Source organism: Glycine max, chromosome 8, assembly GCF_000004515.6.
Source record: "Glycine max cultivar Williams 82 chromosome 8, Glycine_max_v4.0, whole genome shotgun sequence".
Classification (NCBI taxonomy): Eukaryota; Viridiplantae; Streptophyta; class Magnoliopsida; order Fabales; family Fabaceae; genus Glycine; species Glycine max.
The window spans coordinates 5,624,464-5,638,494 of NC_038244.2; the positions used below are offsets into that span (position 1 = coordinate 5,624,464).

A 14,031-nucleotide genomic window follows, 5' to 3' on the forward strand; every position below is an offset into this window, starting at 1 on the left:
TTTTCACCATTAACACTAGAATAAAAATCAGGTGAATATAAAATATAATTTTCTTGAGAAATGAAAAATACCTTTAAATATTTTATAATAATCTTCTAATAAATATAAGAATAAATATTTTTACTTTCATATTTTCAACGATGTAAGATGAATATGGGTGGGTAAGCGGGGCGGCCCGTCCTGTGTAAGGTCCACTCGCATAAGTCCGCATTGGTAGCGGACCGGGTCAGTCCGCCCCGCTTCTTACACGGACCAAATAAATTGGTCCACTTCACCCCGCGGACCCCACGAATCAAACGGGTTGATCCGTAAACCTAATTGTGAACCTAATTTTAAAAGAATTTCAATTTTAATAAAAATATAATATAATCAAATTAAGTTCAATATAAATGTAAATAAAATTTCAATAATTAGTCAATTACATCAATAAAATAAATAATGTCGTAACAAAAGAAAATTCAAGCAATAAATCTAAAATATGAAATTTAAACATTTTCAACAACAAATGATTCCATACTTGAAGTAGCTTGAGTCTTCTCTGTCTCCATATCTTCATCTTCTCTTCCTAAAACTCGAAATAATAATAAATATTAGAATAAAGTCAAGTTAAGTGATTAAAAGACAATAATTATTACATATTATTTACCTTGTATATCAAATCCTAGTAACCAATTTTTAGTATACATCAAGGTTTGTACGTTGTCAATAATAAGCCTAGTTTGATATTTTTTAGCACACGCGAGGAGAAAAAATATTTTTAGTATGCTATAATGATAACGACTAGATATGAGCTATTTTTTATAATAAAAATATATTGAAATATCTTTAAAAATATTTGTTTAACAATTATTTTTTACTTAAATGATAAAAATTGATACTTTTATTATTTATGACTTTGAGATATGAAAATAATTAATTAAAAGAGAAAAAGATCAAGAAAATATAAAAAGGAAGATTTTTAGCAAGTTATCACTTATCTTCTTTATCTTAATCTTTTCTTTCTGTTATCTTATTTTTTTTATCTTTATCATCTTTTATTTTTATCTTTATATCTTTATCTTATCTAATATATTTATTTATCGGTTAAATTAAAAGAAAAGTTTAGAGTGAAAAAGAAAAAATCAAACTGATTGAGGATCATACAAATTAAACTTAATACGGACTACGGGCAGCTTGCGGACCCAGAGGCCAAACCTGCATAGTATGCGGGTTAAGCGACGCGGGCCCAAAAATATGACATAATAATAGACCGTTTAAAAAAATTGATCCATAACTTGCGCGGACGGTAGACCTCGCGGATCAATCCATGGATCTGGACCCGTTTACCTACCCCTAAAAATGATTCTATGAAACAATCAAACCATTGCATTTTTGGAGAAATTTCCACCTTTAAACCAATAGATTTCTAAATATTCGTTTTTCACCAATCAAGCAAACAACCTATTTTTAGAAACCAGACAAATTAGTTAATATGCTATTTACAGTTATTGAACGTAATCAACAATTCAACAAGTCTTTTTTATCCACTTTCAGATGTGATACTTTTTTTTTGATCCGTATAATCCCTTAAATTTAATTTCGAGAATTCATTTCCAAAATTAAAATGTTCAAAATTACCAATCAATCGAAAATTATTTTAGAAAAACAAAATGAAAAAGGTGCTATAGACGGCATGTTGGACTGAATTGACCTTGAAGAAGGAAGGGGTCATTCATATGATCCCGTGTTTGTTTGGGTCTTTTCTCAATTCTTCAACCAACCCATTCCTTCCCCACGCGTCATTCTCCGGCCACCGTCCACGACGGAGCGCCGTTACCGCTTTAATATTTCCCCAAAAGGCTTCGGCGACCGCCCGTGATGGATAAAGTCTTCAACAAGCTCCGCAATTTGGACGCTTACCCAAAAGTCAATGAAGATTTTTACAACCGCACGCTCGCCGGCGGCGTCGTCACCGTCGTTTCCGCCGCTGTCATGCTGTTTCTCTTCTTCTCCGAGCTAAGTATGGCCCCCATCTTCTTCTTTTTCCTTTTCATTTTTTTGTTGAATGTTGTTGGAACTTTTTTTTTGTTGCTTGGTTGGGAAAGGTGGGAAATTTAAAAGGGGGGATTTGAATTTCGTGGATTTTTAATTTTGAGGTCTTGAGAAGATTGTGTCAATAATCTATGTATCCTGTGCTTGACAATTTTGTTGCATTGAGCTGAATTTGAAATATCTTTTTATCGAGTTGTGAGGGAACTTGAGAAATGAATGTTTTTTTTTTTTGGGGGGGGGGGGGGGGGGGGGTGGAATGAGAGTCTTTTCACCCTCTTTTCTCTTCCAGGCATTATCATGTTTATAATAAGTTGATGGTTGAGACTTGAGAGTTCCAAGGCAATGAGGGCTTAGATCCATTGTTTCAATCATGTAATGAATTGATGGCATGTTAGGGATATCCATTAAGATGGGTTTGTTTGGACTTTCTGTTGGGTGCATTGATTCATCTGACAGAATTTTTTTTTCTGATAATATGACTTGAGTAATGACTCTGTTTGGACAAACTTCTCCATAAGCCCTTGTAGGACTAGAAAATCAGAAGGTAGAATGCATTTAATTTCTCCATAAGCTGAAATCAACTTATGCACCTTAGCTTTTGGAGAAGTTAAATGAAAAGAGCTTCTATAAAAGCTAAGTGCATTGGTTGATTTTAGCTTATGCGAGGAGCTCAATTCATTTGACATTCTTATTTTTCTTTTGCTATAAGTGCTTATGGAGAAGTTTATCCTCTTAGGACCATACTCAATCAGTGAAGCTCTAATTCTAGTGCTACACTTTTATCCCCTTAAGCATATTTTTCTGCAATAATCATATGATGTGGTCATTGCTCTGGTTGTGGAGATTTAATTGCTGCTAGTTTTAGGGATAAAACGTATATACCCAGTCTTTAAAAAAAGCGTGGGATTTATCTTCAATAAAACATAGTTAGCTGAGACAGTCTTTTGTCTGAATCATTACCTTGCTTTGACTACTGCCTTTCCCATTAAACTTCAATAATATTATCTGTTACCTTTTTTTTTTTGCTCAGCATATTATCTGTTACCTTTGATTGCAGGTTTATACCTCTATACAGTTACGGAGAGTAAGCTTTTGGTGGATACTTCAAGGGGAGATACCTTGCACATCAATGTAATTATTGTTATATTTGCAGTGTAACTTTTATAGTTTTATTTAGCTCTTCATATTCCATGTCCAATCTATGGACCATGTTATGATTCATGGATTGTACAATATTATTTTGTGATTTAATTTAGAGAAAAAAGGTTGTACACTGACAGTGTTAAAATTTTTACACCATCATCTAATCATAGCCCACCCTGTATGATCATATTGTTGACTTTTATGATAATTACTTTAAAAGTCATATTAACCCTCAGTGCATGACCATTAAACTAGTTTGGTGATTTGTTGTTGGTAAAATTTGTATAAAAACCATTATTCCATTTTTTTTTATAAAAAAATTCAAATGATTATGCAAGGGTTTGATTGGCCGTGTTCCTTCATATATCCTGTAGGTTTGCCAGCGTTAGCCTTAATATAAACTGTACATTTTCAGAGTAAAATTTTGATTCTTTTCTGCCCTTGGAAATGCAGTTTGATGTCACTTTTCCTGCTGTTCGATGTTCAATACTCAGTTTAGATGCAATGGATATCAGTGGCGAGCAGCATCTTGACATAGTATGTTCTGCTTAAATTAGCTTTTTATCAATTAATTTTCAGTTCCTGTAATTCTAACTGCATATTTATACTTCATTATTCACTGCTTTCTTTCTTATTATCTATCATTCCCCAAGTCTCATGTTCATAGCGTTCTTGTTAAGTATTAATTATTATTTACACTACACTGTTTTTATTTGCAGCGACATAATATAGTGAAGAAAAGAATTGATGCTAATGGTAATGTGATAGAAGAGAGGAAGGATGGAATTGGTGCACCAAAGGTTAGCTGAAATACTCAGGCACTTTTTTTACTGCATTACAGTTGCTTGCGTTGTGTTTACTATAGAGTTTTATCTATTTTGTTGTTAAATTGCCTTTAGAATATTTACTATTTACTTTTAAAGGTTGCATCTTATGTCTTGTATGTTTTCAACTGAATATCTATGTTCAAAAGAGTGCAGCTTCTCACTGAGGAGTTCTTCTAATGTACCAATTTATAATTCACTGTAGTAGTAGTGAATATTAGGTAGTAAAGTGTTAGCAGGAGCTTAAAAGAAAAGTGTAGATCAGATCAGAATGTTGAGGTAAATTAGTGGATATACAAGAAAGGAGGAACAAATGTATTGGGGGAGAAAGTTGGAGTAGCACCCATTGAGGCGATGACTAAAACTCACTAAAGGTGGTTGTGGTTTGGTAATGTGAGAAAAGTTAATCAAATGGAAAGATAGTCCAGCTAAAAGATGTATAGGAAGACTAGTAAATGTTGCACTGAGCTTCTTGGGAATGAAAGGTCTTATGTTTGTGTTTCTTATATCTATAGGGATGACTAGTAGTTGGTGAAACATGAAATGGAAGATATTAGAATAGAGGTTTTGGCCAGTTAGATACTTCGTGTTAGCTATCAGCTTTGTAATGTTCAGATATTTAATGTGAAAGAATTTTAGCATAACTATAAGCTTTCTTACTTAAGACAGGAATGAAAATATGGATGATAGCATAATTGTTGCATATCAATGAAGCTCTTACAGACTTTTCTGTGAGGATCTTGGACTTCTGCTCCCAAAAAGAACCTTTAGGTTGGATGGTTGTAACTGGTTCATTGCTCAAAGTTTTTGAAAAAAGACTCTTATTGCTTGGATTTGGCATTGTATTGCTGAATCTCTATGATCATGTTTCTTGTAGATTGCTTTTCCAGCATCATATTTGTTCTCCCAAGTCAATAATGTTGTTCTTGCTTCTTGATGGTTAAAGGAAATATAAGGTTCTCTAGTCTAGTTTTAGTTCTTTTATTTGATTTGTGGTACTTAAAAGATTATACACAATATTGAGTTGTCTACATTTGCAAAGACTGCATAAGGCATTTGATCACCTGATGCGTTTGCCTTGATGAGAATTTGTTTTTGGATCTTGGTCCCTTCATTACCAATAATGATTGCCATAATTTGAAGGCAACTGTTGTCGATACCTATGAATCTGATGGGTAGACTTTAGTTATAATAAGGCTAGTTGTCTCAGACCCCTTGTTTCTTTAAAAGGAGTTGAAATCCATTTTTCTATTCTTCGTCATGTTTCTACTAATTTTTTATGTTGTCATTTGAAAGATAAGGTCAATATTCATTTATAATGAATTGACTTTTTCATTTCCTGTATATCTTTCTTAATGCAGATTGAGAGACCCTTACAGAAACATGGTGGCAGACTTGGACATGATGAAAAGTATTGTGGTTCATGTTTTGGTGCAGAAGAGGTACCTTCGACCATTTACTACACTTAAATTTGCTCTAGTTTTCTTATGATTTTGTAACTACCATAACATGTGTTAGGTGTCAATGTGGACTGACAAAACTTTAAGGCTTTGATGCTTTATAGATATATCTTTTTTTTAAATAAAATTGGTCTGAAGAATTTAAGGCTTTAAAAAATAAGTAGGAGAAATTAAGTATCAAGGGTAGTGGTGACAGAATTTGGTGAGATTTAACTATGAGAACAACTTTTGAGATCTAAACAGGGTAATCAAAGGTGAAGATTGCCCTTAAGGCTCTGAGTTTTTAATGCCTTGTGGCAAGAGAGTCCAAAAGGACCAAGCCTCATTAAAGAAAGATGCTAAAAAACCACAAATATTTAACTGTCTTGCTTAAAAAAATTGTTTCTCTCTATTATGGACGTGAAACGTAAATCAGTGCATGTGTCTTTTGTTTTACTCTATTATGCACAACTCAATTCGTTTAAAGAGGTGATTGACCGGTATGCCACTGTTCTTTATACGAAAACCCAAGGGCTCTCATGGAGCATTGTAAGTAAGATGCTCACCCGGATTGCCTCTGCTTTGATGTAAAAGTGCCATTGAGGCACACTTTGTGCCACCTTTAACTACACTGGATGTAAAACAACTAGACATTTGTGAGGGTTAATTATGAACCAAAGACAAAGGATGGATACTGGATACTTGCGGGAAAGGATATTGCTATTGAACACTGTTTGGCTGTTCTTGTGAAAATTGCTTGGAAAACATGTTCTGAGATCTTCATCTTTGTATATTAACTGTGTTTTCTGTTCCGTACTTTACCCATCAGTGACAGTTTTGCCTTGGTGTATTCTATTTCTGTTCTATGCCTCATATGTCTAATCACATCAATGTTCCCATGTTTGTTAAGTTGAAAAAGTAGAAAGATATACTATTTCTGTGTGCTTATTCTTAAACACCAAAATTATCTTCACTGTTATTTTTCAGTAACAATGTTAATAACAATAATAAATTCTAATAGCACTGATTTACATGGTTGGGATGCTGGATAATATTTTTGTGGCTTGACTAACGCAACAGCAGTTTTTCTTGAATGATCCCAGAATCGTGACTGAAGTTTATTAGTAGCTATTATTATGCTGAAGTTAAATTTAATTATTATCATCAATGCTTTCATTTGAGTAGTCCAATATGCTGGCTAAATTGTATATTTTACTGTGTATTTGTACACTTTCATGTCAGTGCAACTTATACTCTCCAATCGTTTCTTAATTTCTTATACGTCTATGCTTTTTCTCTCACTCGTTCTCATGCAGTCAGATGAACACTGTTGTAATTCTTGCGAAGAAGTGCGTGAAGCATATAGGAAAAAAGGCTGGGCAATGACAAATATGGATTTGATTGATCAGGTTGACTTCATACTCTTTGTATTGCACAATAAACACTGAAACTTTCTGTGGATTCAAATGCCACAATTATGAGGCTGTAGCTGTACACATTTTGTTTATGTTGTTGTTGAAGCATATTTATTATAATTTATAAGAACTTGAGAAGGCTCCACCGTACCTTTGAGCTTTTGGCTGAATGAAGTCTGACATGTGTGTTAATTATATTGGATTTGTGTACTTTGCCCTGATGTTGAATTTGTAGTGGGAATTTTGTAGGAGGTATATTGCATTCTGACACTTTGGTTTTGCTTTTAGTGTCAAAGAGAGGGTTATGTGCAAAGGGTAAAGGATGAAGAAGGTGAAGGATGCAATCTTCAAGGATCTCTTGAAGTTAATAAAGTAGCAGGAAATTTTCATTTTGCAACTGGGAAAAGCTTTCTTCAGTCTGCTATATTTCTGGCTGATGTGCTTGCTTTACAGGATAATCATTATAATGTAAGACAGAACTGGTTTTTTATTATTCATTGCCTGAATTGTGTATCATATTCTGAAAACTTTGATAAATTTTCGATGCTTCCCTTTTGCTTGTAATCTCATGATTGATTTTAAAACATATGGTGTATGATGCAGATTAGCCATCGGATCAACAAATTAAGTTTTGGTCACCATTTCCCTGGATTGGTAAATCCTCTTGATGGGTAATTTTCTTCTCCAGCAGATGCCTTTATTTTCTGGTGACAAGGATGGCATGCCACATAGATGTTTTCATATACTGGGATTTTTAAATTTGAATCTAATTCCATTGATTGAAATTCTAAAGTAAATTACTTTCCCCTCTATCATAAAATAAAACTTAAATCAAATTTCCATTATATAAGTAAAAACACTATAACTTGTAAGGTTTAAATTATTTTAGTGTTTTGCATGTTTCCTTCCATTGCAAAGCACTAAAATGAAAAGCAAATATTTTCTCATTCTCCCAAATGGTCATTGGAGAGCTTCAGAAATCATAACCAAACAGATTGTAACAGATTTGATGAATAAGCCGTAACTTCATGGATAAAGTACAGCCAATTTCCATTTGTTACCCTTATTCAACCCTATTTGTTGAGAACAAGGAAGCATGCAAATGTCTGGATACGAAGATGAACCTTTAACTCAGCTACAGCAAATGAATGTGTTCTTCCCATTCTCTCAATATATAGGGTTGAAAGAAAGACTTGAGTGCAAAACATCCATTAGCTTATAGCTACACTTTCAAATCTATTATGCACACACACACATGTAATACATTTTAAGGAGCAACTCTACCTAAAATTTAAGCTGTTAGGTAAAGGCATAAGATTGGTTTTATATCTCTTTAAAGTACACTTTTTTAACATACTTTTCAATTTTCATTTTATTGCTGCAATGAAATTTTGCAGAAGCTGTAAATTGTTTATTTATTTTCCACTTTCTCTTTACTCTCGTTCATGTGATTTAGCCACGAGTGCAAAGTTATTTTGTCATGTATTATATATTCAATGAATGATAGCTGTTGGAAAGTCGTCTTAATTGCGGTCAACCCTTGCTTGCCTTAGTTGGCTTCTTCAGGGGCTGCCTTAATTGCATCCTCAAGGGTGGTGTTTAGTCCAACATTGAGTAGAGATATGACTTTAAGAGAGCTTATAATGCTTGGGCAATGCTCACTTTACAAACTGGTTTTGTGTGGTTGAGTTGGGTCCAAGTTGAAATTCTAAGAATAGCCTTTAAAAAAAATGCTGTGACTAAATTTTTCCACACTCAACCATTTAAAGTCTCTTCATTTTCTTCTCCTTGCAGGGTAAGGTGGGTGCAAGGACCTACTCATGGCATGTACCAGTATTTCATAAAGGTTGGTAGTTGGTACTATCAGGGAATATATTCCTAATTAAAGATTTTGTTTGCATGTTAAGTTTATTAACTAATTGCTTGATAATGATGGTAAATCCAATATATTTAATTTTTATCTCACTATTTTGGTTGTACTATTACTTTGATGGAAACATAAACATATTGAATTTTCATGATGATACTGCATCCAGCATTCATGTCTTTTCTTTACTTTTTTGGGGGGATTGGGAGGGGGGGTTGAATATACTGCATTCAATTCTGATGTGTTAATGCTATTATGGATTTCTATTATGTTATTACTCTTTTATCTCTTGTAGGTGCACTTCTTATAACATCATATTGCATTTTTTTCTCTTTTCTTATGGTTAGTATACTGCATTCATTTCTACAAACTCTAGTCTATTATAGTATTTGTCCTTCCAAAGCCATCTGAGAGAACCTGCAAAAACATCTTGAATTTGCTTCAAAATATGCATCCAATGTTGTTTTTAGGCTTTCCTACTGTTTGAATATTGTGCATGCAATTATGCACCAGGTTGACACTTGTTTGGGCTTGTGTACACATTGCAGGTGGTCCCTACAATATACACAGACATTAGAGGTCGTGTTATCCATTCAAATCAGGTATTGTTAATATCATGAACATACTGTCATTTCATGTTTTGTTTTATACCTTCATTCCATGTTTTGTGGGATAATGCTTCCGTGGCATAATACAAGTTATTGCACAGTATTCTGTGACGGAGCATTTCAAGAGTTCAGAGCTGGGTGTTGCAGTTCCTGGAGTTTTCTTCTTTTATGACATATCTCCAATCAAGGTAAAATTGCCTAATTTTACTAGCATATTGCATAAAATGTTGATGTTTTTTCTTCTTCCCTTAACTGCACTCAAAGTTTGTGTTTTCCCACTTTAGTTTGATACAGCCGGGCATGCATAATAGTCTTGGTCTTTCCTATTAAGATAACCTTTTAAACATTTCCTCATATAGTGAATGGGGCACATTTGGGGAATTGGGGTTGAGTGCTGAACATTTTTGCACTGTATATGAATGGTTAATTTTCTGCATCCCGAATTTTATTTTCCCCCTCATGAACTTGCGTTTCAGATGTTTTCTTCCATCCTGTGAATTTCTTGGGCTCTGTTTTGCACTTTTGATGCTCTTCTCTCTATTTATTATGCGGTTGATATAAGGACCTAACATCATAGTTCTGTTGATGCATATTGTCGTGCAAGTTATAGAAAAAGTGCATTTTATGATTGGATCTCAAGTAAATTGATATGTTTTATGTTGCAGGTCAACTTTAAAGAGGAACATACTCCATTTTTACATTTCCTGACCAATATTTGTGCAATTATTGGAGGTAATTCCTTGTTCTCTCTATCCACTCCAGCCTGGAAAAGATAAGGGTGATAAATTAATTTCTTATCAAATAACTACATGAATATAGTTCTGATGTCATGCTTTGTTGCAAATCTATACATCGTTGGCCCCGACTCAGATAAAAGAGGTGGGAATGGGATGTGCTGGACAGTAGTTGACAACCAACATAAACCTGTTGAAATCTTTATTATATGGATAGTCCTGTGCAGAGTTAAATGAAAGAATTTAACTGAAATGTACGAGTATAAAGATTTTTTACACTATCATTCAATCATAGATTGTCATATAATTGAAAATTACGTACTTTTGTAATAATTACTTAAAAAGTTATATCTAAAGTGATCTCTAATTGATTGATAGTATTAAAATCTTTACAATGCACAGTCTATCAAAATTAAGCTCTAAGTTTTGCTTCACACTACTGATTGAAATTGAATTTCAATCTTTTTCTGTAGGTGTATTTACTGTTGCGGGAATAATAGATTCATCGATATATTATGGTCAGAGAACAATCAAGAGGAAGATGGAGCTTGGAAAATTTACATGATGTGGTCAAATTCAGCATGAGTGCTCTAATTTCCTAATTGAGTCTGCTTTTGACGTATTTGGTTGGCTGGTGCATTGAGTATCGTTTATAATATGGTAGCATATGCACATAATGCCAAGGGTAAGCAGAGCAGTAGGTTCAGTTGATGCATGAAGTGTATTTTTTGGATCATGATTTTTCCTTTCATTTATAGCAATTTCAATTCAGTTGCTACTTTGGTGGCTTTTTAATATACGGATGAAGATGAGGAATACAAAGAGTTGTTGGGAACTTTTTAGGTATTTTTGCTGCATAATACATGACATGATTGATTATGCGTAACATACGGTTCTTGTGTTGCTGTTCCGTGCTGTAATCTAGCCAATATTTTCATTGAAGTTGAAGAATTTGAATCTTTTGTCGCATTTCCTATCAATTTAGTTAATGTTCACAATTAAGGGCAGCAAATTCGTTTGATATGATGAAAAATGTTTCAGTATTTTTCGTTTAACCCACTGTGCTTATGGTCCATTTAGTTTGGATTATGCATGATTTTGTTACGTTAATTTTGTTTTGTGCTGATTCAAGTTCCTCTATTTTTTATATAAAAAATAGACAAATCCCATCCATCTATTTCTTTTTATATTTATCTTAAACCTCCATTCTAATTTATTATTTAAAATATTTACAAATTAAATTGAATAAGTTGTTTTAATTCTTCAGATCTAAATTTACCAATTAAGACATCATATTTTACTTCAAATAAAAAGGAAACTCAATTTTCCTTCCTTAATAGATTTATATTTTGACCTCTAAACCATCTATTCAAGTTTTAATTCTTCAGATCTAAATTTACCAATTAAAACATCATATTTTACTTCAAATAAAAAGGAAACTCAATTTTCCTTCTTTAATAGGTTTATATTTTGACCTCTATACCATCTATTCAAATCTTAACTTTATATTCTGGAGTTTTTTATTTTTTTAATATCAGACTTTATTAAAACTTTGGCCTCTAAATACTTAAAATTATCCCATACTTTGAATTCATTGTAAGTTCCTAAATATTTGAATAGAAATAATAACTTGAGCGTTTTGGGTAGAAGAATTTGCGCTGGTCAAAGTAAAGTGATTTAAAATGTAATCAAATTTATACATCAATGTTCAAGTATATATAAATTGTTGTAAACTTGCCTTCAATTTTCACATGTAAAAAAAATATTAGCAGAAATTGATAATTTTCTTTTTTTTTTTTTTTGCAAAAACTATACAAAATGATTTTGCATTATCCATGTTAAATTTTTTGATTTTTTCTATCTTCTAACTTAAGATTTTAAAGTACTACCACATAATTTTTTTAATTCTTTTAACTTAGGATTTATCCAATAAAGTACTACCACATTAATTCGTCAGTTCGAACTAGAAGTTTTCCTGTTAATAGTGTTAGGTAGCAATGGTGATTTTGAATTGATAATCAATTATACAAAGTTTTTTTTTTAAGGAATACAACAGTAAAAAACTTAACCAAACAAAATATAGCTAAGCAATTATGGTATTAAATATAGATAATTAAAGCCTCTCTTTCATGCTCTACAAACTTTGTTAATATTCTCCAAATTAGGGTACTCTAGGGAATTGGTTTAATCTAGTTTAAGAGAAAAAATGATTTTTTATTTTTAAAAGAAGACAATTTAATCAATCAAAATAATTTGATTCAGTTTGTCTCCCTTTTTTAATTTAAATCTAATTGAGTGCGTGTAATATAGAAAGACCTGCCGAGTTCAAATGATTGATTCAAAGGAAAAAGATGAATCGAACAAAAAATAAAAGGAAAATTGACTATCTCAACCTTGTTTAGCACGGTTAATAATACCAATAAAACAAAAGATATACATCTAAACCAACATGTTGTGCCCAACGAAAACAAACTAAATTTTAATTTTTGGAACTAAAATTGTAAAAGTTTATCCCAAGAGTGTGTTTGGATTTGGATGGAAAAATTTAAATTTTAAATAAAAAATTTTTATTTTCAAAATTTTGTATTTTAATAAAAAAATTAAAATTATAAGAATAAAAAATAGATGAAAAAAAATATAATTAATATATTAATTATAAATATTTTTCTACATTCACACCCAATCAATATTTTAAAAATTTAAAATATCCAATCAATATTTTAAAAATTTAAAAGATGTACGCACTCCAAATGAAATCCTTCCAGAAATTCTCGAAAGCCTGTGCAGCACCAGGCCTACGAGGGGGTTTGGAGTTTGGAAATAATTTTCAACCAGCAATAGACGCGCCTCCTGTTAGAACCTCACTGACTGCGCAGAGACGAATTCTTTTCTCCCGAGAGTTTCATTATATAGGACACTTTCATGTTTAACAACTTGTCTCGTCTTCGATATGGGACTAAAGTGACTTCTTTTACTCTGCAACCAACTCAACATCGATGCGGGACTAAAAAGCTCTTTTTTTTATTATTCTTCAACATTTGCAACCCAGTACTTGTAATAATACTCGTTCTACACTAGTTGTGTCATCCAATCACTCCAAGGTGTCCTTGTCTGAGCATAATCAAATGCCATTATTGAAAACAGCATGTTTTCCACAGCAATTCAACATCTAGGACCTTTCAGAAATTTCCCACTCTAACTTAGGATCTTATCATGCAAGATAGACTTCGATTTTCAATTCCCTTACACAAGGCTCCTTCATGTTAATGCTTGGGTAGCTTAATTGTAAATGGGAGAGATTCAAATAGAGTCTGATTCCTCCACCACTATATGTGATGGGGATATGAAGACTATAAGAACTGTAATATTTGAATAGAGATGCAACCTGTCAAATCTTCTAGCTAGCACAAGCTAAGAGCTTGTTTGCTCTGCCGGTGAAAGTGTGATAGCATGAAGTACAAGGCAACTCCAGCGCAAAAGTAACAAAGGACATGCTTCTCCAACTTCCATTTGTGGTTGCCTAACCGGCAATCTAAACTCACTAAATTGCTCTCTATCACTACCAAGAGGAGCTGTATAAACATAAACATGTTACCTTCTAAAAAGAAACTTGCGTAAAACTCAAGATAGAACTCCGTAAAATTTTGAAGTAATTTGAAGGTGAAATTTCATTTAGTTTTTCTTTAGAGTATTGATTCAGAGTTCTCTTGTGGCCATCGGATTCTTTAGAAGATTACACAAACAATTCGTACAATTTTAAAGTACTTTGAACGTAAAACTTCGATAACTTTTTTCTTCCGTATTGATTCAAAGTGAGTTCTCTTGTGGCCCTCGAATCCTTTAGAAGATTTACACAAACTACTCAATAAGAACGGCATCCAAATTTCGAAACATGTATCAATCATTGAAGAAGGAAACCCTCCTGTTTCAATTTTTGTACATACAACCTTTTCTGACAAGTTTGCATTAA

At 32.7% G+C, this 14,031-nt stretch overlaps 1 protein-coding gene and 1 pseudogene across 1 annotated transcript; one reads left to right on the forward strand and one right to left on the reverse strand.

Annotated features, from left to right (window-relative positions):
- The first annotated feature begins 1,682 nt into the window (after positions 1-1,682).
- Positions 1,683-11,055, forward strand: LOC100781612 (endoplasmic reticulum-Golgi intermediate compartment protein 3-like). The gene is made up of 13 exons (NM_001255116.3): positions 1,683-1,999; positions 3,089-3,162; positions 3,628-3,711; positions 3,894-3,974; positions 5,360-5,440; positions 6,754-6,846; positions 7,141-7,320; positions 7,456-7,523; positions 8,647-8,698; positions 9,268-9,321; positions 9,429-9,515; positions 9,993-10,059; positions 10,535-11,055. The coding sequence occupies exons 1-13, from the start codon at positions 1,858-1,860 to the stop codon at positions 10,624-10,626; spliced, it is 1,155 nt and encodes a 384-aa protein (NP_001242045.2). The 5' UTR covers positions 1,683-1,857; the 3' UTR covers positions 10,627-11,055.
- A 1,754-nt stretch (positions 11,056-12,809) lies between these two features.
- On the reverse strand, positions 12,810-12,945 carry LOC113002495 (uncharacterized; annotated as a pseudogene).
- Between the last annotated feature and the right edge of the window lie 1,086 nt (positions 12,946-14,031).